This window comes from Geotrypetes seraphini, chromosome 15, assembly GCF_902459505.1.
Source record: "Geotrypetes seraphini chromosome 15, aGeoSer1.1, whole genome shotgun sequence".
In the NCBI taxonomy this organism is placed as follows: domain Eukaryota; kingdom Metazoa; phylum Chordata; class Amphibia; order Gymnophiona; family Dermophiidae; genus Geotrypetes; species Geotrypetes seraphini.
Window position 1 is genome coordinate 9,496,442 of NC_047098.1, and position 25,347 is coordinate 9,521,788.

The 25,347-nt window shown below is 47.2% G+C and overlaps 1 protein-coding gene across 1 annotated transcript in view; it reads left to right on the forward strand.

Annotated features, from left to right (window-relative positions):
* Positions 1-25,347, forward strand: part of LOC117348847 (mucin-19-like) — a 51,958-nt gene continuing 26,611 nt past the window's right edge. The window contains exon 1 of the mRNA XM_033921394.1: positions 1-25,326. Coding sequence (XP_033777285.1) covers positions 440-25,326 — 24,887 coding nt within the window. The 5' untranslated portion in view covers positions 1-439. The remainder of the gene's footprint in view (positions 25,327-25,347) is intronic.

The window sequence follows — 25,347 nt, forward strand, 5'->3', positions numbered from 1 at the left end:
TGTTAGTCCTACCAGCAGTTTTTCAACATCCTCACTCAGTGCGTCATCCTCCCCAGTACCTTTAACCACCTCAATCACGAGCTTTACAGAAAGCACACCGAAGGGACCTTTTACTACTGAAAGGTCTTCATTGGTAACTTCCTTTGCCACCTCAGAGAGCAGTACTTATCCTTTTATCTCTACAACTCTGAAAGAAGAGCCATCAACACTCACATCGGCTTCTTCATCCAGTACCCATGTCTCAAAAGAGATTTCCACCACTCCATCCTCCCCCAGCACAATTACCGAAACAAGCGCAGTGACACGATTCCACTCGACTACGCCCTTTACTTCTTTTAGCACACAATCTCAACTGACGACGCTTCCAACCAGCTTAGCTTCCGGAACCACAGTCTTCAGTGAATCAACAGAAAGTCAGTCCAGCAGTCCTCTTTCTGAAATGACCCCTTCAAGTTCTTCAAGCCGTCCAGAATTTTCCACTGTCACAGAAACCACCCCTACAGTTTCATCACATTCTAGCGCATTCTCTGAACCTGCTTCAACTCAAGAATCCTTTTCTTCTCAGACATCAGTGTCACCCTTTACAACAATGTCACTCACCGGTACACAAGAAAGAGCATCGACCGAGACATTGGTACCTCAATCCTCCTCCTCTGCCTCGGACACCATGCCCTCTGCATCCACATCTATGTCCCCTTCGCCAGAGTCCTCCAAAGTGACAGAGACTTCAACAGCAAGCTTCACATCTTCTGCTATTCCTTCTCTTATTTATTCAACAAGACCTCTCACTGAATCATCCTCACCATTGTACTCAACAACTGCATTCACAAGGTTTTCTGGAAGCACGCCAGAGCTGTCTTCTCCTACTGAATCTTTCAGCACCATATCCTCTCTTTCCACGTCAGAGCATGCTAGCAGTACTTTTAGGACATCTTCCTCAACTTCTGCCGCAGAGACCAATTCTTCTGGATCCACATCTAGGCCCTATACACCAGAGTCCTCCAATGTGATGGAGAGTTCAACAACAAGCTTTCCATCTACTGCTATGCCTTCTACTAATTATTCGAAAACACCTTTTACCCATTCCTCATTACCCCAGTACTCAACAACAGCATTCACCAGCATTTCTGCAACCACACTGGAGCAATCTTCTGCTACTGAGCCTTCTAGGACCACATCCTCCTTTTCCACTTCACAGAGTGCTGCGAAGACTGCTGTGACGACCTCCACTACAGAAGAGTCCTCCACACTCACATCGACATCTGGATCCAGTGCTACATTCTCAGAAGTTACTTCCTATTCTGCGTCATCCCACAGTGCAGGGAGCCAAACAAGTTTAGTGACAGAGATTCCATCTTCAGCTCAAAGTAGGCCTTTCAGCACACATTCAACACTAACAGCCCCCCATTCCACGCAGACCTCTGAATCAACACTTTCAACAGGATCCACTCAGAGTCTGTCCACCAGCACTGTGTCTGAGAGGACCTCTTCCACATCGACAAATACTCAGGAGCCAACCCGCACTACGGGAACAACACTTACAGCTTCATCCCATTTCAGCACCCCCTCTGAAAGTGCGACATCAATGGAATCCTTGACTTCACAGACATCTACAATACCAGTTTCCTTATCTACAGTCACTGGTACTGAAGAAACGGCTTCCAGAGGCACATCTGCACCCTTCTCCACAGCCTCTGTCTCAAAACCCAGTGCTTCCAGCTCCACAGTCCTCTTTAGCACATCAGAGTTCTCCCATGCCACAGAGATATTGCCACCTGTTAGTCCTACCAGCAGTTTTTCAACATCCTCACTCAGTGCGTCATCCTCCCCAGTACCTTTAACCACCTCAATCACGAGCTTTACAGAAAGCACACCGAAGGGACCTTTTACTACTGAAAGGTCTTCATTGGTAACTTCCTTTGCCACCTCAGAGAGCAGTACTTATCCTTTTATCTCTACAACTCTGAAAGAAGAGCCATCAACACTCACATCGGCTTCTTCATCCAGTACCCATGTCTCAAAAGAGATTTCTACCACTCCATCCTCCCCCAGCACAATTACCGAAACAAGCGCAGTGACACGATTCCACTCGACTGCGCCCTTTACTTCTTTTAGCACACAATCTCAACTGACGACGCTTCCAACCAGCTTAGCTTCCGGAACCACAGTCTTCAGTGAATCAACAGAAAGTCAGTCCAGCAGTCCTCTTTCTGAAATGACCCCTTCAAGTTCTTCAAGCCGTCCAGAATTTTCCACTGTCACAGAAACCACCCCTACAGTTTCATCACATTCTAGCGCATTCTCTGAACCTGCTTCAACTCAAGAATCCTTTTCTTCTCAGACATCAGTGTCACCCTTTACAACAATGTCACTCACCGGTACACAAGAAAGAGCATCGACCGAGACATTGGTACCTCAATCCTCCTCCTCTGCCTCGGACACCATGCCCTCTGCATCCACATCTATGTCCCCTTCGCCAGAGTCCTCCAAAGTGACAGAGACTTCAACAGCAAGCTTCACATCTTCTGCTATTCCTTCTCTTATTTATTCAACAAGACCTCTCACTGAATCATCCTCACCATTGTACTCAACAACTGCATTCACAAGGTTTTCTGGAAGCACGCCAGAGCTGTCTTCCCCTACTGAATCTTTCAGCACCATATCCTCTCTTTCCACGTCAGAGCATGCTAGCAGTACTTTTAGGACATCTTCCTCAACTTCTGCCGCAGAGACCAATTCTTCTGGATCCACATCTAGGCCCTATACACCAGAGTCCTCCAATGTGATGGAGAGTTCAACAACAAGCTTTCCATCTACTGCTATGCCTTCTACTAATTATTCGAAAACACCTTTTACCCATTCCTCATTACCCCAGTACTCAACAACAGCATTCACCAGCATTTCTGCAACCACACTGGAGCAATCTTCTGCTACTGAGCCTTCTAGGACCACATCCTCCTTTTCCACTTCAAAGAGTGCTGCGAAGACTGCTGTGACGACCTCCACTACAGAAGAGTCCTCCACACTCACATCGACATCTGGATCCAGTGCTACATTCTCAGAAGTTACTTCCTATTCTGCGTCATCCCACAGTGCAGGGAGCCAAACAAGTTTAGTGACAGAGATTCCATCTTCAGCTCAAAGTAGGCCTTTCAGCACACATTCAACACTAACAGCCCCCCATTCCACGCAGACCTCTGAATCAACACTTTCAACAGGATCCACTCAGAGTCTGTCCACCAGCACTGTGTCTGAGAGGACCTCTTCCACATCGACAAATACTCAGGAGCCAACCCGCACTACGGGAACAACACTTACAGCTTCATCCCATTTCAGCACCCCCTCTGAAAGTGTGACATCAATGGAATCCTTGACTTCACAGACATCTACAATACCAGTTTCCTTATCTACAGTCACTGGTACTGAAGAAACGGCTTCCAGAGGCACATCTGCACCCTTCTCCACAGCCTCTGTCTCAAAACCCAGTGCTTCCAGCTCCACAGTCCTCTTTAGCACATCAGAGTTCTCCCATGCCACAGAGATATTGCCACCTGTTAGTCCTACCAGCAGTTTTTCAACATCTACACTCAGTGCGTCATCCTCCCCAGTACCTTTAACCACCTCAATCACGAGCTTTACAGAAAGCACACCGAAGGGACCTTTTACTACTGAAAGGTCTTCATTGGTAACTTCCTTTGCCACCTCAGAGAGCAGTACTTATCCTTTTATCTCTACAACTCTGAAAGAAGAGCCATCAACACTCACATCGGCTTCTTCATCCAGTACCCATGTCTCAAAAGAGATTTCCACCACTCCATCCTCCCCCAGCACAATTACCGAAACAAGCGCAGTGACACGATTCCACTCGACTACGCCCTTTACTTCTTTTAGCACACAATCTCAACTGACGACGCTTCCAACCAGCTTAGCTTCCGGAACCACAGTCTTCAGTGAATCAACAGAAAGTCAGTCCAGCAGTCCTCTTTCTGAAATGACCCCTTCAAGTTCTTCAAGCCGTCCAGAATTTTCCACTGTCACAGAAACCACCCCTACAGTTTCATCACATTCTAGCGCATTCTCTGAACCTGCTTCAACTCAAGAATCCTTTTCTTCTCAGACATCAGTGTCACCCTTTACAACAATGTCACTCACCGGTACACAAGAAAGAGCATCGACCGAGACATTGGTACCTCAATCCTCCTCCTATGCCTCGGACACCATGCCCTCTGCATCCACATCTATGTCCCCTTCGCCAGAGTCCTCCAAAGTGACAGAGACTTCAACAGCAAGCTTCACATCTTCTGCTATTCCTTCTCTTATTTATTCAACAAGACCTCTCACTGAATCATCCTCACCATTGTACTCAACAACTGCATTCACAAGGTTTTCTGGAAGCATGCCAGAGCTGTCTTCCCCTACTGAATCTTTCAGCACCATATCCTCTCTTTCCACGTCAGAGCATGCTAGCAGTACTTTTAGGACATCTTCCTCAACTTCTGCCGCAGAGACCAATTCTTCTGGATCCACATCTAGGCCCTATACACCAGAGTCCTCCAATGTGATGGAGAGTTCAACAACAAGCTTTCCATCTACTGCTATGCCTTCTACTAATTATTCAAAAACACCTTTTACCCATTCCTCATTACCCCAGTACTCAACAACAGCATTCACCAGCATTTCTGCAACCACACTGGAGCAATCTTCTGCTACTGAGCCTTCTAGGACCACATCCTCCTTTTCCACTTCACAGAGTGCTGCGAAGACTGCTGTGACGACCTCCACTACAGAAGAGTCCTCCACACTCACATCGACATCTGGATCCAGTGCTACATTCTCAGAAGTTACTTCCTATTCTGCGTCATCCCACAGTGCAGGGAGCCAAACAAGTTTAGTGACAGAGATTCCATCTTCAGCTCAAAGTAGGCCTTTCAGCACACATTCAACACTAACAGCCCCCCATTCCACGCAGACCTCTGAATCAACACTTTCAACAGGATCCACTCAGAGTCTGTCCACCAGCACTGTGTCTGAGAGGACCTCTTCCACATCGACAAATACTCAGGAGCCAACCCGCACTACGGGAACAACACTTACAGCTTCATCCCATTTCAGCACCCCCTCTGAAAGTGCGACATCAATGGAATCCTTGACTTCACAGACATCTACAATACCAGTTTCCTTATCTACAGTCACTGGTACTGAAGAAACGGCTTCCAGAGGCACATCTGCACCCTTCTCCACAGCCTCTGTCTCAAAACCCAGTGCTTCCAGCTCCACAGTCCTCTTTAGCACATCAGAGTTCTCCCATGCCACAGAGATATTGCCACCTGTTAGTCCTACCAGCAGTTTTTCAACATCCTCACTCAGTGCGTCATCCTCCCCAGTACCTTTAACCACCTCAATCACGAGCTTTACAGAAAGCACACCGAAGGGACCTTTTACTACTGAAAGGTCTTCATTGGTAACTTCCTTTGCCACCTCAGAGAGCAGTACTTATCCTTTTATCTCTACAACTCTGAAAGAAGAGCCATCAACACTCACATCGGCTTCTTCATCCAGTACCCATGTCTCAAAAGAGATTTCCACCACTCCATCCTCCCCCAGCACAATTACCGAAACAAGCGCAGTGACACGATTCCACTCGACTACGCCCTTTACTTCTTTTAGCACACAATCTCAACTGACGACGCTTCCAACCAGCTTAGCTTCCGGAACCACAGTCTTCAGTGAATCAACAGAAAGTCAGTCCAGCAGTCCTCTTTCTGAAATGACCCCTTCAAGTTCTTCAAGCCGTCCAGAATTTTCCACTGTCACAGAAACCACCCCTACAGTTTCATCACATTCTAGCGCATTCTCTGAACCTGCTTCAACTCAAGAATCCTTTTCTTCTCAGACATCAGTGTCACCCTTTACAACAATGTCACTCACCGGTACACAAGAAAGAGCATCGACCGAGACATTGGTACCTCAATCCTCCTCCTCTGCCTCGGACACCATGCCCTCTGCATCCACATCTATGTCCCCTTCGCCAGAGTCCTCCAAAGTGACAGAGACTTCAACAGCAAGCTTCACATCTTCTGCTATTCCTTCTCTTATTTATTCAACAAGACCTCTCACTGAATCATCCTCACCATTGTACTCAACAACTGCATTCACAAGGTTTTCTGGAAGCACGCCAGAGCTGTCTTCCCCTACTGAATCTTTCAGCACCATATCCTCTCTTTCCACGTCAGAGCATGCTAGTAGTACTTTTAGGACATCTTCCTCAACTTCTGCCGCAGAGACCAATTCTTCTGGATCCACATCTAGGCCCTATACACCAGAGTCCTCCAATGTGATGGAGAGTTCAACAACAAGCTTTCCATCTACTGCTATGCCTTCTACTAATTATTCGAAAACACCTTTTACCCATTCCTCATTACCCCAGTACTCAACAACAGCATTCACCAGCATTTCTGCAACCACACTGGAGCAATCTTCTGCTACTGAGCCTTCTAGGACCACATCCTCCTTTTCCACTTCACAGAGTGCTGCGAAGACTGCTGTGACGACCTCCACTACAGAAGAGTCCTCCACACTCACATCGACATCTGGATCCAGTGCTACATTCTCAGAAGTTACTTCCTATTCTGCGTCATCCCACAGTGCAGGGAGCCAAACAAGTTTAGTGACAGAGATTCCATCTTCAGCTCAAAGTAGGCCTTTCAGCACACATTCAACACTAACAGCCCCCCATTCCACGCAGACCTCTGAATCAACACTTTCAACAGGATCCACTCAGAGTCTGTCCACCAGCACTGTGTCTGAGAGGACCTCTTCCACATCGACAAATACTCAGGAGCCAACCCGCACTACGGGAACAACACTTACAGCTTCATCCCATTTCAGCACCCCCTCTGAAAGTGCGACATCAATGGAATCCTTGACTTCACAGACATCTACAATACCAGTTTCCTTATCTACAGTCACTGGTACTGAAGAAACGGCTTCCAGAGGCACATCTGCACCCTTCTCCACAGCCTCTGTCTCAAAACCCAGTGCTTCCAGCTCCACAGTCCTCTTTAGCACATCAGAGTTCTCCCATGCCACAGAGATATTGCCACCTGTTAGTCCTACCAGCAGTTTTTCAACATCCTCACTCAGTGCGTCATCCTCCCCAGTACCTTTAACCACCTCAATCACGAGCTTTACAGAAAGCACACCGAAGGGACCTTTTACTACTGAAAGGTCTTCATTGGTAACTTCCTTTGCCACCTCAGAGAGCAGTACTTATCCTTTTATCTCTACAACTCTGAAAGAAGAGCCATCAACACTCACATCGGCTTCTTCATCCAGTACCCATGTCTCAAAAGAGATTTCCACCACTCCATCCTCCCCCAGCACAATTACCGAAACAAGCGCAGTGACACGATTCCACTCGACTACGCCCTTTACTTCTTTTAGCACACAATCTCAACTGACGACGCTTCCAACCAGCTTAGCTTCCGGAACCACAGTCTTCAGTGAATCAACAGAAAGTCAGTCCAGCAGTCCTCTTTCTGAAATGACCCCTTCAAGTTCTTCAAGCCGTCCAGAATTTTCCACTGTCACAGAAACCACCCCTACAGTTTCATCACATTCTAGCGCATTCTCTGAACCTGCTTCAACTCAAGAATCCTTTTCTTCTCAGACATCAGTGTCACCCTTTACAACAATGTCACTCACCGGTACACAAGAAAGAGCATCGACCGAGACATTGGTACCTCAATCCTCCTCCTCTGCCTCGGACACCATGCCCTCTGCATCCACATCTATGTCCCCTTCGCCAGAGTCCTCCAAAGTGACAGAGACTTCAACAGCAAGCTTCACATCTTCTGCTATTCCTTCTCTTATTTATTCAACAAGACCTCTCACTGAATCATCCTCACCATTGTACTCAACAACTGCATTCACAAGGTTTTCTGGAAGCACGCCAGAGCTGTCTTCCCCTACTGAATCTTTCAGCACCATATCCTCTCTTTCCACGTCAGAGCATGCTAGCAGTACTTTTAGGACATCTTCCTCAACTTCTGCCGCAGAGACCAATTCTTCTGGATCCACATCTAGGCCCTATACACCAGAGTCCTCCAATGTGATGGAGAGTTCAACAACAAGCTTTCCATCTACTGCTATGCCTTCTACTAATTATTCGAAAACACCTTTTACCCATTCCTCATTACCCCAGTACTCAACAACAGCATTCACCAGCATTTCTGCAACCACACTGGAGCAATCTTCTGCTACTGAGCCTTCTAGGACCACATCCTCCTTTTCCACTTCAAAGAGTGCTGCGAAGACTGCTGTGACGACCTCCACTACAGAAGAGTCCTCCACACTAACATCGACATCTGGATCCAGTGCTACATTCTCAGAAGTTACTTCCTATTCTGCGTCATCCCACAGTGCAGGGAGCCAAACAAGTTTAGTGACAGAGATTCCATCTTCAGCTCAAAGTAGGCCTTTCAGCACACATTCAACACTAACAGCCCCCCATTCAACGCAGACCTCTGAATCAACACTTTCAACAGGATCCACTCAGAGTCTGTCCACCAGCACTGTGTCTGAGAGGACCTCTTCCACATCGACAAATACTCAGGAGCCAACCCGCACTACGGGAACAACACTTACAGCTTCATCCCATTTCAGCACCCCCTCTGAAAGTGCGACATCAATGGAATCCTTGACTTCACAGACATCTACAATACCAGTTTCCTTATCTACAGTCACTGGTACTGAAGAAACGGCTTCCAGAGGCACATCTGCACCCTTCTCCACAGCCTCTGTCTCAAAACCCAGTGCTTCCAGCTCCACAGTCCTCTTTAGCACATCAGAGTTCTCCCATGCCACAGAGATATTGCCACCTATTAGTCCTACCAGCAGTTTTTCAACATCCTCACTCAGTGCGTCATCCTCCCCAGTACCTTTAACCACCTTAATCACGAGCTTTACAGAAAGCACACCGAAGGGACCTTTTACTACTGAAAGGTCTTCATTGGTAACTTCCTTTGCCACCTCAGAGAGCAGTACTTATCCTTTTATCTCTACAACTCTGAAAGAAGAGCCATCAACACTCACATCGGCTTCTTCATCCAGTACCCATGTCTCAAAAGAGATTTCCACCACTCCATCCTCCCCCAGCACAATTACCGAAACAAGCGCAGTGACACGATTCCACTCGACTACGCCCTTTACTTCTTTTAGCACACAATCTCAACTGACGACGCTTCCAACCAGCTTAGCTTCCGGAACCACAGTCTTCAGTGAATCAACAGAAAGTCAGTCCAGCAGTCCTCTTTCTGAAATGACCCCTTCAAGTTCTTCAAGCCGTCCAGAATTTTCCACTGTCACAGAAACCACCCCTACAGTTTCATCACATTCTAGCGCATTCTCTGAACCTGCTTCAACTCAAGAATCCTTTTCTTCTCAGACATCAGTGTCACCCTTTACAACAATGTCACTCACCGGTACACAAGAAAGAGCATCGACCGAGACATTGGTACCTCAATCCTCCTCCTATGCCTCGGACACCATGCCCTCTGCATCCACATCTATGTCCCCTTCGCCAGAGTCCTCCAAAGTGACAGAGACTTCAACAGCAAGCTTCACATCTTCTGCTATTCCTTCTCTTATTTATTCAACAAGACCTCTCACTGAATCATCCTCACCATTGTACTCAACAACTGCATTCACAAGGTTTTCTGGAAGCACGCCAGAGCTGTCTTCCCCTACTGAATCTTTCAGCACCATATCCTCTCTTTCCACGTCAGAGCATGCTAGCAGTACTTTTAGGACATCTTCCTCAACTTCTGCCGCAGAGACCAATTCTTCTGGATCCACATCTAGGCCCTATACACCAGAGTCCTCCAATGTGATGGAGAGTTCAACAACAAGCTTTCCATCTACTGCTATGCCTTCTACTAATTATTCGAAAACACCTTTTACCCATTCCTCATTACCCCAGTACTCAACAACAGCATTCACCAGCATTTCTGCAACCACACTGGAGCAATCTTCTGCTACTGAGCCTTCTAGGACCACATCCTCTTTTTCCACTTCAAAGAGTGCTGCGAAGACTGCTGTGACGACCTCCACTACAGAAGAGTCCTCCACACTCACATCGACATCTGGATCCAGTGCTACATTCTCAGAAGTTACTTCCTATTCTGCGTCATCCCACAGTGCAGGGAGCCAAACAAGTTTAGTGACAGAGATTCCATCTTCAGCTCAAAGTAGGCCTTTCAGCACACATTCAACACTAACAGCCCCCCATTCCACGCAGACCTCTGAATCAACACTTTCAACAGGATCCACTCAGAGTCTGTCCACCAGCACTGTGTCTGAGAGGACCTCTTCCACATCGACAAATACTCAGGAGCCAACCCGCACTACGGGAACAACACTTACAGCTTCATCCCATTTCAGCACCCCCTCTGAAAGTGTGACATCAATGGAATCCTTGACTTCACAGACATCTACAATACCAGTTTCCTTATCTACAGTCACTGGTACTGAAGAAACGGCTTCCAGAGGCACATCTGCACCCTTCTCCACAGCCTCTGTCTCAAAACCCAGTGCTTCCAGCTCCACAGTCCTCTTTAGCACATCAGAGTTCTCCCATGCCACAGAGATATTGCCACCTGTTAGTCCTACCAGCAGTTTTTCAACATCCTCACTCAGTGCGTCATTCTCCCCAGTACCTTTAACCACCTCAATCACGAGCTTTACAGAAAGCACACCGAAGGGACCTTTTACTACTGAAAGGTCTTCATTGGTAACTTCCTTTGCCACCTCAGAGAGCAGTACTTATCCTTTTATCTCTACAACTCTGAAAGAAGAGCCATCAACACTCACATCGGCTTCTTCATCCAGTACCCATGTCTCAAAAGAGATTTCCACCACTCCATCCTCCCCCAGCACAATTACCGAAACAAGCGCAGTTACACGATTCCACTCGACTACGCCCTTTACTTCTTTTAGCACACAATCTCAACTGACGACGCTTCCAACCAGCTTAGCTTCCGGAACCACAGTCTTCAGTGAATCAACAGAAAGTCAGTCCAGCAGTCCTCTTTCTGAAATGACCCCTTCAAGTTCTTCAAGCCGTCCAGAATTTTCCACTGTCACAGAAACCACCCCTACAGTTTCATCACATTCTAGTGCATTCTCTGAACCTGCTTCAACTCAAGAATCCTTTTCTTCTCAGACATCAGTGTCACCCTTTACAACAATGTCACTCACCGGTACACAAGAAAGAGCATCGACCGAGACATTGGTACCTCAATCCTCCTCCTCTGCCTCGGACACCATGCCCTCTGCATCCACATCTATGTCCCCTTCGCCAGAGTCCTCCAAAGTGACAGAGACTTCAACAGCAAGCTTCACATCTTCTGCTATTCCTTCTCTTATTTATTCAACAAGACCTCTCACTGAATCATCCTCACCATTGTACTCAACAACTGCATTCACAAGGTTTTCTGGAAGCACGCCAGAGCTGTCTTCTCCTACTGAATCTTTCAGCACCATATCCTCTCTTTCCACGTCAGAGCATGCTAGCAGTACTTTTAGGACATCTTCCTCAACTTCTGCCGCAGAGACCAATTCTTCTGGATCCACATCTAGGCCCTATACACCAGAGTCCTCCAATGTGATGGAGAGTTCAACAACAAGCTTTCCATCTACTGCTATGCCTTCTACTAATTATTCGAAAACACCTTTTACCCATTCCTCATTACCCCAGTACTCAACAACAGCATTCACCAGCATTTCTGCAACCACACTGGAGCAATCTTCTGCTACTGAGCCTTCTAGGACCACATCCTCCTTTTCCACTTCACAGAGTGCTGCGAAGACTGCTGTGACGACCTCCACTACAGAAGAGTCCTCCACATTCACATCGACATCTGGATCCAGTGCTACATTCTCAGAAGTTACTTCCTATTCTGCGTCATCCCACAGTGCAGGGAGCCAAACAAGTTTAGTGACAGAGATTCCATCTTCAGCTCAAAGTAGGCCTTTCAGCACACATTCAACACTAACAGCCCCCCATTCCACGCAGACCTCTGAATCAACACTTTCAACAGGATCCACTCAGAGTCTGTCCACCAGCATTGTGTCTGAGAGGACCTCTTCCACATCGACAAATACTCAGGAGCCAACCCGCACTACGGGAACAACACTTACAGCTTCATCCCATTTCAGCACCCCCTCTGAAAGTGTGACATCAATGGAATCCTTGACTTCACAGACATCTACAATACCAGTTTCCTTATCTACAGTCACTGGTACTGAAGAAACGGCTTCCAGAGGCACATCTGCACCCTTCTCCACAACCTCTGTCTCAAAACCCAGTGCTTCCAGCTCCACAGTCCTCTTTAGCACATCAGAGTTCTCCCATGCCACAGAGATATTGCCACCTGTTAGTCCTACCAGCAGTTTTTCAACATCCTCACTCAGTGCGTCATCCTCCCCAGTACCTTTAACCACCTCAATCACGAGCTTTACAGAAAGCACACCGAAGGGACCTTTTACTACTGAAAGGTCTTCATTGGTAACTTCCTTTGCCACCTCAGAGAGCAGTACTTATCCTTTTATCTCTACAACTCTGAAAGAAGAGCCATCAACACTCACATCGGCTTCTTCATCCAGTACCCATGTCTCAAAAGAGATTTCCACCACTCCATCCTCCCCCAGCACAATTACCGAAACAAGCGCAGTGACACGATTCCACTCGACTGCGCCCTTTACTTCTTTTAGCACACAATCTCAACTGACGACGCTTTCAACCAGCTTAGCTTCCGGAACCACAGTCTTCAGTGAATCAACAGAAAGTCAGTCCAGCAGTCCTCTTTCTGAAATGACCCCTTCAAGTTCTTCAAGCCGTCCAGAATTTTCCACTGTCACAGAAACCACCCCTACAGTTTCATCACATTCTAGCGCATTCTCTGAACCTGCTTCAACTCAAGAATCCTTTTCTTCTCAGACATCAGTGTCACCCTTTACAACAATGTCACTCACCGGTACACAAGAAAGAGCATCGACTGAGACATTGGTACCTCAATCCTCCTCCTCTGCCTCGGACACCGTGCCCTCTGCATCCACATCTATGTTACCTTCGCCAGAGTCCTCCAAAGTGACAGAGACTTCAACAGCAAGCTTCACATCTTCTGCTATTCCTTCTCTTATTTATTCAACAAGACCTCTCACTGAATCATCCTCACCATTGTACTCAACAACTGCATTCACAAGGTTTTCTGGAAGCACGCCAGAGCTGTCTTCCCCTACTGAATCTTTCAGCACCATATCCTCTCTTTCCACGTCAGAGCATGCTAGTAGTACTTTTAGGACATCTTCCTCAACTTCTGCCGCAGAGACCAATTCTTCTGGATCCACATCTAGGCCCTATACACCTGAGTCCTCCAATGTGATGGAGAGTTCAACAACAAGCTTTCCATCTACTGCTATGCCTTCTACTAATTATTCAAAAACACCTTTTACCCATTCCTCATTACCCCAGTACTCAACAACAGCATTCACCAGCATTTCTGCAACCACACTGGAGCAATCTTCTGCTACTGAGCCTTCTAGGACCACATCCTCCTTTTCCACTTCACAGAGTGCTGCGAAGACTGCTGTGACGACCTCCACTACAGAAGAGTCCTCCACACTCACATCGACATCTGGATCCAGTGCTACATTCTCAGAAGTTACTTCCTATTCTGCGTCATCCCACAGTGCAGGGAGCCAAACAAGTTTAGTGACAGAGATTCCATCTTCAGCTCAAAGTAGGCCTTTCAGCACACATTCAACACTAACAGCCCCCCATTCCACGCAGACCTCTGAAACAACACTTTCAACAGGATCCACTCAGAGTCTGTCCACCAGCACTGTGTCTGAGAGGACCTCTTCCACATCGACAAATACTCAAGAGCCATCCCGCACTACGGGAACAACACTTACATCTTCATCCCATTTCAGCACCCCCTCTGAAAGTGCAACATCAATGGAATCCTTGACTTCACAGACATCTACAATACCAGTTTCCTTATCTACAGTCACTGGTACTGAAGAAACGGCTTCCAGAGGCACATCTGCACCCTTCTCCACAGCCTCTGTCTCAAAACCCAGTGCTTCCAGCTCCACAGTCCTCTTTAGCACATCAGAGTTCTCCCATGCCACAGAGATATTGCCACCTGTTAGTCCTACCAGCAGTTTTTCAACATCCTCACTCAGTGCGTCATCCTCCCCAGTACCTTTAACCACCTCAATCACGAGCTTTACAGAAAGCACACCGAAGGGACCTTTTACTACTGAAAGGTCTTCATTGGCAACTTCCTTTGCCACCTCAGAGAGCAGTACTTATCCTTTTATCTCTACAACTCTGAAAGAAGAGCCATCAACACTCACATCGGCTTCTTCATCCAGTACCCATGTCTCAAAAGAGATTTCCACCACTCCATCCTCCCCCAGCACAATTACCGAAACAAGCGCAGTGACACGATTCCACTCGACTACGCCCTTTACTTCTTTTAGCACACAATCTCAACTGACGACGCTTCCAACCAGCTTAGCTTCCGGAACCACAGTCTTCAGTGAATCAACAGAAAGTCAGTCCAGCAGTCCTCTTTCTGAAATGACCCCTTCAAGTTCTTCAAGCCGTCCAGAATTTTCCACTGTCACAGAAACCACCCCTACAGTTTCATCACATTCTAGCGCATTCTCTGAACCTGCTTCAACTCAAGAATCCTTTTCTTCTCAGACATCAGTGTCACCCTTTACAACAATGTCACTCACCGGTACACAAGAAAGAGCATCGACCGAGACATTGGTACCTCAATACTCCTCCACTGCCTCGGACACCATGCCCTCTGCATCCACATCTATGTCCCCTTCGCCAGAGTCCTCCAAAGTGACAGAGACTTCAACAACAAGCTTCGCATCTTCTGCTATTCCTTCTCTTATTTATTCAACAAGACCTCTCACTGAATCATCCTCACCATTGTACTCAACAACTGCATTCACAAGGTTTTCTGGAAGCACGCCAGAGCTGTCTTCCCCTACTGAATCTTTCAGCACCATATCCTCTCTTTCCACGTCAGAGCATGCTAGCAGTACTTTTAGGACATCTTCCTCAACTTCTGCCGCAGAGACCAATTCTTCTGGATCCACATCTAGGCCCTATACACCAGAGTCCTCCAATGTGATGGAGAGTTCAACAACAAGCTTTCCATCTACTGCTATGCCTTCTACTAATTATTCGAAAACACCTTTTACCCATTCCTCATTACCCCAGTACTCAACAACAGCATTCACCAGCATTTCTGCAACCACACTGGAGCAATCTTCTGCTACTGAGCCTTCTAGGACCACATCCTCCTTTTCCACTTCACAGAGTGCTGCGAAGACTGCTGTGACGACCTCCACTACAGAAGAGTCCTCCACACTCACATCGACATCTGGATCCAGTGCTACATTCTCAGAAGTTACTTCCTATTCTGCGTCATCCCACAGTGCAGGGAGCCAAACAAGTTTAGTGACAGAGATTCCATCTTCAGCTCAAAGTAGGCCTTTCAGCACACATTCAACACTAACAGCCCCCCATTCCACGCAGACCTCTGAATCAACACTTTCAACAGGATCCACTCAGAGTCTGTTCACCAGCACTGTGTCTGAGAGGACCTCTTCCACATCGACAAATACTCAGGAGCCAACCCGCACTACGGGAACAACACTTACAGCTTCATCCCATTTCAGCACCCCCTCTGAAAGTGCGACATCAATGGAATCCTTGACTTCACAGACATCTACAATACCAGTTTCCTTATCTACAGTCACTGGTACTGAAGAAACGGCTTCCAGAGGCACATCTGCACCCTTCTCCACAGCCTCTGTCTCAAAACCCAGTGCTTCCAGCTCCACAGTCCTCTTTAGCACATCAGAGTTCTCCCATGCCACAGAGATATTGCCACCTGTTAGTCCTACCAGCAGTTTTTCAACATCCTCACTCAGTGCGTCATCCTCCCCAGTACCTTTAACCACCTCAATCACGAGCTTTACAGAAAGCACACCGAAGGGACCTTTTACTACTGAAAGGTCTTCATTGGTAACTTCCTTTGCCACCTCAGAGAGCAGTACTTATCCTTTTATCTCTACAACTCTGAAAGAAGAGCCATCAACACTCACATCGGCTTCTTCATCCAGTACCCATGTCTCAAAAGAGATTTCCACCACTCCATCCTCCCCCAGCACAATTACCGAAACAAGCGCAGTGACACGATTCCACTCGACTACGCCCTTTACTTCTTTTAGCACACAATCTCAACTGACGACGCTTCCAACCAGCTTAGCTTCCGGAACCACAGTCTTCAGTGAATCAACAGAAAGTCAGTCCAGCAGTCCTCTTTCTGAAATGACCCCTTCAAGTTCTTCAAGCCGTCCAGAATTTTCCACTGTCACAGAAACCACCCCTACAGTTTCATCACATTCTAGCGCATTCTCTGAACCTGCTTCAACTCAAGAATCCTTTTCTTCTCAGACATCAGTGTCACCCTTTACAGCAATGTCACTCACCGGTACACAAGAAAGAGCATCGACCGAGACATTGGTACCTCAATCCTCCTCCTATGCCTCGGACACCATGCCCTCTGCATCCACATCTATGTCCCCTTCGCCAGAGTCCTCCAAAGTGACAGAGACTTCAACAGCAAGCTTCACATCTTCTGCTATTCCTTCTCTTATTTATTCAACAAGACCTCTCACTGAATCATCCTCACCATTGTACTCAACAACTGCATTCACAAGGTTTTCTGGAAGCACGCCAGAGCTGTCTTCCCCTACTGAATCTTTCAGCACCATATCCTCTCTTTCCACGTCAGAGCATGCTAGCAGTACTTTTAGGACATCTCCCTCCACTTCTGCCGCAGAGACCAATTCTTCTGGATCCACATCTAGGCCCTATACACCAGAGTCCTCCAATGTGATGGAGAGTTCAACAACAAGCTTTCCATCTACTGCTATGCCTTCTACTAATTATTCGAAAACACCTTTTACCCATTCCTCATTACCCCAGTACTCAACAACAGCATTCACCAGCATTTCTGCAACCACACTGGAGCAATCTTCTGCTACTGAGCCTTCTAGGACCACATCCTCCTTTTCCACTTCACAGAGTGCTGCGAAGACTGCTGTGACGACCTCCACTACAGAAGAGTCCTCCACACTCACATCGACATCTGGATCCAGTGCTACATTCTCAGAAGTTACTTCCTATTCTGCGTCATCCCACAGTGCAGGGAGCCAAACAAGTTTAGTGACAGAGATTCCATCTTCAGCTCAAAGTAGGCCTTTCAGCACACATTCAACACTAACAGCCCCCCATTCCACGCAGACCTCTGAATCAACACTTTCAACAGGATCCACTCAGAGTCTGTTCACCAGCACTGTGTCTGAGAGGACCTCTTCCACATCGACAAATACTCAGGAGCCAACCCGCACTACGAGAACAACACTTACAGCTTCATCCCATTTCAGCACCCCCTCTGAAAGTGCGACATCAATGGAATCCTTGACTTCACAGACATCTACAATACCAGTTTCCTTATCTACAATCACTGGTACTGAAGAAACGGCTTCCAGAGGCACATCTGCACCCTTCTCCACAGCCTCTGTCTCAAAACCCAGTGCTTCCAGCTCCACAGTCCTCTTTAGCACATCAGAGTTCTCCCATGCCACAGAGATATTGCCACCTGTTAGTCCTACCAGCAGTTTTTCAACATCCTCACTCAGTGCGTCATCCTCCCCAGTACCTTTAACCACCTCAATCACGAGCTTTACAGAAAGCACACCGAAGGGACCTTTTACTACTGAAAGGTCTTCATTGGTAACTTCCTTTGCCACCTCAGAGAGCAGTACTTATCCTTTTATCTCTACAACTCTGAAAGAAGAGCCATCAACACTCACATCGGCTTCTTCATCCAGTACCCATGTCTCAAAAGAGATTTCTACCACTCCATCCTTCCCCAGTACAATTACCGAAACAAGCGCAGTGACACGATTCCACTCGACTATGCCCTTTACTTCTTTTAGCACACAATCTCAACTGACGACGCTTCCAACCAGCTTAGCTTCTGGAACCACAGTCTTCAGTGAATCAACAGAAAGTCAGTCCAGCAGTCCTCTTTCTGAAATGACCCCTTCAAGTTCTTCAAGCCGTCCAGAATTTTCCACTGTCACAGAAACCACCCCTACAGTTTCATCACATTCTAGCGCATTCTCTGAACCTGCTTCAACTCAAGAATCCTTTTCTTCTCAGACATCAGTGTCACCCTTTACAGCAATGTCACTCACCGGTACACAAGAAAGAGCATCGACCGAGACATTGGTACCTCAATCCTCCTCCTCTGCCTCGGACACCATGCCCTCTGCATCCACATCTATGTCCCCTTCGCCAGAGTCCTCCAAAGTGACAGAGACTTCAACAACAAGCTTCGCATCTTCTGCTATTCCTTCTCTTATTTATTCAACAAGACCTCTCACTGAATCATCCTCACCATTGTACTCAACAACTGCATTCACAAGGTTTTCTGGAAGCACGCCAGAGCTGTCTTCCCCTACTGAATCTTTCAGCACCATATCCTCTCTTTCCACGTCAGAGCATGCTAGCAGTACTTTTAGGACATCTTCCTCAACTTCTGCCGCAGAGACCAATTCTTCTGGATCCACATCTAGGCCCTATACACCAGAGTCCTCCAATGTGATGGAGAGTTCAACAACAAGCTTTCCATCTACTGCTATGCCTTCTACTAATTATTCAAAAACACCTTTTACCCATTCCTCATTACCCCAGTACTCAACAATAGCATTCACCAGCATTTCTGCAACCACACTGGAGCAATCTTCTGCTACTGAGCCTTCTAGGACCACAACCTCCTTTTCCACTTCACAGAGTGCTGCGAAGACTGCTGTGACGACCTCCACTACAGAAGAGTCCTCCACACTCACATCGACATCTGGATCCAGTGCTACATTCTCAGAAGTTACTTCCTATTCTGCGTCATCCCACAGTGCAGGGAGCCAAACAAGTTTAGTGACAGAGATTCCATCTTCAGCTCAAAGTAGGCCTTTCAGCACACATTCAACACTAACAGCCCCCCATTCCACGCAGACCTCTGAATCAACACTTTCAACAGGATCCACTCAGAGTCTGTCCACCAGCATTGTGTCTGAGAGGACCTCTTCCACATCGACAAATACTCAGGAGCCAACCCGCACTACGGGAACAACACTTACAGCTTCATCCCATTTCAGCACCCCCTCTGAAAGTGTGACATCAATGGAATCCTTGACTTCACAGACATCTACAATACCAGTTTCCTTATCTACAGTCACTGGTACTGAAGAAACGGCTTCCAGAGGCACATCTGCACCCTTCTCCACAACCTCTGTCTCAAAACCCAGTGCTTCCAGCTCCACAGTCCTCTTTAGCACATCAGAGTTCTCCCATGCCACAGAGATATTGCCACCTGTTAGTCCTACCAGCAGTTTTTCAACATCCTCACTCAGTGCGTCATCCTCCCCAGTACCTTTAACCACCTCAATCACGAGCTTTACAGAAAGCACACCGAAGGGACCTTTTACTACTGAAAGGTCTTCATTGGTAACTTCCTTTGCCACCTCAGAGAGCAGTACTTATCCTTTTATCTCTACAACTCTGAAAGAAGAGCCATCAACACTCACATCGGCTTCTTCATCCAGTACCCATGTCTCAAAAGAGATTTCCACCACTCCATCCTCCCCCAGCACAATTACCGAAACAAGCGCAGTGACACGATTCCACTCGACTACGCCCTTTACTTCTTTTAGCACACAATCTCAACTGACGACGCTTCCAACCAGCTTAGCTTCCGGAACCACAGTCTTCAGTGAATCAACAGAAAGTCAGTCCAGCAGTCCTCTTTCTGAAATGACCCCTTCAAGTTCTTCAAGCCGTCCAGAATTTTCCACTGTCACAGAAACCACCCCTACAGTTTCATCACTTTCTAGCGCATTCTCTGAACCTGCTTCAACTCAAGAATCCTTTTCTTCTCAGACATCAGTGTCACCCTTTACAACAATGTCACTCACCGGTACACAAGAAAGAGCATCGACCGAGACATTGGTACCTCAATCCTCCTCCTCTGCCTCGGACACCATGCCCTCTGCATCCACATCTATGTCCCCTTCGCCAGAGTCCTCCAAAGTGACAGAGACTTCAACAGCAAGCTTCACATCTTCTGCTATTCCTTCTCTTATTTATTCAACAAGACCTCTCACTGAATCATCCTCACCATTGTACTCAACAACTGCATTCACAAGGTTTTCTGGAAGCACGCCAGAGCTGTCTTCCCCTACTGAATCTTTCAGCACCATATCCTCTCTTTCCACGTCAGAGCATGCTAGCAGTACTTTTAGGACATCTTCCTCAACTTCTGCCGCAGAGACCAATTCTTCTGGATCCACATCTAGGCCCTATACACCAGAGTCCTCCAATGTGATGGAGAGTTCAACAACAAGCTTTCCATCTACTGCTATGCCTTCTACTAATTATTCGAAAACACCTTTTACCCATTCCTCATTACCCCAGTACTCAACAACAGCATTCACCAGCATTTCTGCAACCACACTGGAGCAATCTTCTGCTACTGAGCCTTCTAGGACCACATCCTCCTTTTCCACTTCACAGAGTGCTGCGAAGACTGCTGTGACGACCTCCACTACAGAAGAGTCCTCCACACTCACATCGACATCTGGATCCAGTGCTACATTCTCAGAAGTTACTTCCTATTCTGCGTCATCCCACAGTGCAGGGAGCCAAACAAGTTTAGTGACAGAGATTCCATCTTCAGCTCAAAGTAGGCCTTTCAGCACACATTCAACACTAACAGCCCCCCATTCCACGCAGACCTCTGAATCAACACTTTCAACAGGATCCACTCAGAGTCTGTCCACCAGCACTGTGTCTGAGAGGACCTCTTCCACATCGACAAATACTCAGGAGCCAACCCGCACTACGGGAACAACACTTACAGCTTCATCCCATTTCAGCACCCCCTCTGAAAGTGCGACATCAATGGAATCCTTGACTTCACAGACATCTACAATACCAGTTTCCTTATCTACAGTCACTGGTACTGAAGAAACGGCTTCCAGAGGCACATCTGCACCCTTCTCCACAGCCTCTGTCTCAAAACCCAGTGCTTCCAGCTCCACAGTCCTCTTTAGCACATCAGAGTTCTCCCATGCCACAGAGATATTGCCACCTGTTAGTCCTACCAGCAGTTTTTCAACATCCTCACTCAGTGCGTCATCCTCCCCAGTACCTTTAACCACCTCAATCACGAGCTTTACAGAAAGCACACCGAAGGGACCTTTTACTACTGAAAGGTCTTCATTGGTAACTTCCTTTGCCACCTCAGAGAGCAGTACTTATCCTTTTATCTCTACAACTCTGAAAGAAGAGCCATCAACACTCACATCGGCTTCTTCATCCAGTACCCATGTCTCAAAAGAGATTTCCACCACTCCATCCTCCCCCAGCACAATTACCGAAACAAGCGCAGTGACACGATTCCACTCGACTGCGCCCTTTACTTCTTTTAGCACACAATCTCAACTGACGACGCTTCCAACCAGCTTAGCTTCCGGAACCACAGTCTTCAGTGAATCAACAGAAAGTCAGTCCAGCAGTCCTCTTTCTGAAATGACCCCTTCAAGTTCTTCAAGCCGTCCAGAATTTTCCACTGTCACAGAAACCACCCCTACAGTTTCATCACATTCTAGCGCATTCTCTGAACCTGCTTCAACTCAAGAATCCTTTTCTTCTCAGACATCAGTGTCACCCTTTACAACAATGTCACTCACCGGTACACAAGAAAGAGCATCGACCGAGACATTGGTACCTCAATCCTCCTCCTCTGCCTCGGACACCATGCCCTCTGCATCCACATCTATGTCCCCTTCGCCAGAGTCCTCCAAAGTGACAGAGACTTCAACAGCAAGCTTCACATCTTCTGCTATTCCTTCTCTTATTTATTCAACAAGACCTCTCACTGAATCATCCTCACCATTGTACTCAACAACTGCATTCACAAGGTTTTCTGGAAGCACGCCAGAGCTGTCTTCCCCTACTGAATCTTTCAGCACCATATCCTCTCTTTCCACGTCAGAGCATGCTAGCAGTACTTTTAGGACATCTTCCTCAACTTCTGCCGCAGAGACCAATTCTTCTGGATCCACATCTAGGCCCTATACACCAGAATCCTCCAATGTGATGGAGAGTTCAACAACAAGCTTTCCATCTACTGCTATGCCTTCTACTAATTATTCGAAAACACCTTTTACCCATTCCTCATTACCCCAGTACTCAACAACAGCATTCACCAGCATTTCTGCAACCACACTGGAGCAATCTTCTGCTACTGAGCCTTCTAGGACCACATCCTCCTTTTCCACTTCACAGAGTGCTGCGAAGACTGCTGTGACGACCTCCACTACAGAAGAGTCCTCCACACTCACATCGACATCTGGATCCAGTGCTACATTCTCAGAAGTTACTTCCTATTCTGCGTCATCCCACAGTGCAGGGAGCCAAACAAGTTTAGTGACAGAGATTCCATCTTCAGCTCAAAGTAGGCCTTTCAGCACACATTCAACACTAACAGCCCCCCATTCCACGCAGACCTCTGAATCAACACTTTCAACAGGATCCACTCAGAGTCTGTCCACCAGCACTGTGTCTGAGAGGACCTCTTCCACATCGACAAATACTCAGGAGCCATCCCGCACTACGGGAACAACACTTACAGCTTCATCCCATTTCAGCACCCCCTCTGAAAGTGCGACATCAATGGAATCCTTGACTTCACAGACATCTACAATACCAGTTTCCTTATCTACAGTCACTGGTACTGAAGAAACGGCTTCCAGAGGCACATCTGCACCCTTCTCCACAGCCTCTGTCTCAAAACCCAGTGCTTCCAGCTCCACAGTCCTCTTTAGCACATCAGAGTTCTCCCATGCCACAGAGATATTGCCACCTGTTAGTCCTACCAGCAGTTTTTCAACATCCTCACTCAGTGCGTCATCCTCCCCAGTACCTTTAACCACCTCAATCACGAGCTTTACAGAAAGCACACCGAAGGGACCTTTTACTACTGAAAGGTCTTCATTGGTAACTTCCTTTGCCACCTCAGAGAGCAGTACTTATCCTTTTATCTCTACAACTCTGAAAGAAGAGCCATCAACACTCACATCGGCTTCTTCATCCAGTACCCATGTCTCAAAAGAGATTTCCACCACTCCATCCTCCCCCAGCACAATTACCGAAACAAGCGCAGTGACACGATTCCACTCGACTGCGCCCTTTACTTCTTTTAGCACACAATCTCAACTGACGACGCTTCCAACCAGCTTAGCTTCCGGAACCACAGTCTTCAGTGAATCAACAGAAAGTCAGTCCAGCAGTCCTCTTTCTGAAATGACCCCTTCAAGTTCTACAAGCCGTCCAGAATTTTCCACTGTCACAGAAACCACCCCTACAGTTTCATCACATTCTAGCGCATTCTCTGAACCTGCTTCAACTCAAGAATCCTTTTCTTCTCAGACATCAGTGTCACCCTTTACAACAATGTCACTCACCGGTACACAAGAAAGAGCATCGACCGAGACATTGGTACCTCAATCCTCCTCCTTTGCCTCGGACACCATGCCCTCTGCATCCACATCTATGTCCCCTTCGCCAGAGTCCTCCAAAGTGACAGAGACTTCAACAGCAAGCTTCACATCTTCTGCTATTCCTTCTCTTATTTATTCAACAAGACCTCTCACTGAATCATCCTCACCATTGTACTCAACAACTGCATTCACAAGGTTTTCTGGAAGCACGCCAGAGCTGTCTTCCCCTACTGAATCTTTCAGCACCATATCCTCTCTTTCCACGTCAGAGCATGCTAGTAGTACTTTTAGGACATCTTCCTCAACTTCTGCCGCAGAGACCAATTCTTCTGGATCCACATCTAGGCCCTATACACCAGAGTCCTCCAATGTGATGGAGAGATCAACAACAAGCTTTCCATCTACTTCTATGCCTTCTACTAATTATTCGAAAACACCTTTTACCCATTCCTCATTACCCCAGTACTCAACAACAGCATTCACCAGCATTTCTGCAACCACACTGGAGCAATCTTCTGCTACTGAGCCTTCTAGGACCACATCCTCCTTTTCCACTTCACAGAGTGCTGCGAAGACTGCTGTGACGACCTCCACTACAGAAGAGTCCTCCACACTCACATCGACATCTGGATCCAGTGCTACATTCTCAGAAGTTACTTCCTATTCTGCGTCATCCCACAGTGCAGGGAGCCAAACAAATTTAGTGACAGAGATTCCATCTTCAGCTCAAAGTAGGCCTTTCAGCACACATTCAACACTAACAGCCCCCCATTCCACGCAGACCTCTGAATCAACACTTTCAACAGGATCCACTCAGAGTCTGTCCACCAGCACTGTGTCTGAGAGGACCTCTTCCACATCGACAAATACTCAGGAGCCAACCCGCACTACGGGAACAACACTTACAGCTTCATCCCATTTCAGCACCCCCTCTGAAAGTGTGACATCAATGGAATCCTTGACTTCACAGACATCTACAATACCAGTTTCCTTATCTACAGTCACTGGTACTGAAGAAACGGCTTCCAGAGGCACATCTGCACCCTTCTCCACAACCTCTGTCTCAAAACCCAGTGCTTCCAGCTCCACAGTCCTCTTTAGCACATCAGAGTTCTCCCATGCCACAGAGATATTGCCACCTGTTAGTCCTACCAGCAGTTTTTCAACATCCTCACTCAGTGCGTCATCCTCCCCAGTACCTTTAACCACCTCAATCACGAGCTTTACAGAAAGCACACCGGAGGGACCTTTTACTACTGAAAGGTCTTCATTGGTAACTTCCTTTGCCACCTCAGAGAGCAGTACTTATCCTTTTATCTCTACAACTCTGAAAGAAGAGCCATCAACACTCACATCGGCTTCTTCATCCAGTACCCATGTCTCAAAAGAGATTTCCACCACTCCATCCTCCCCCAGCACAATTACCGAAACAAGCGCAGTGACACGATTCCACTCGACTACGCCCTTTACTTCTTTTAGCACACAATCTCAACTGACGACGCTTCCAACCAGCTTAGCTTCCGGAACCACAGTCTTCAGTAAATCAACAGAAAGTCAGTCCAGCACTACTCTTTCTAGAATGAGTACTTCAAGTTCAGCAGCGTAAGTTTCTTCTTTTTCAAC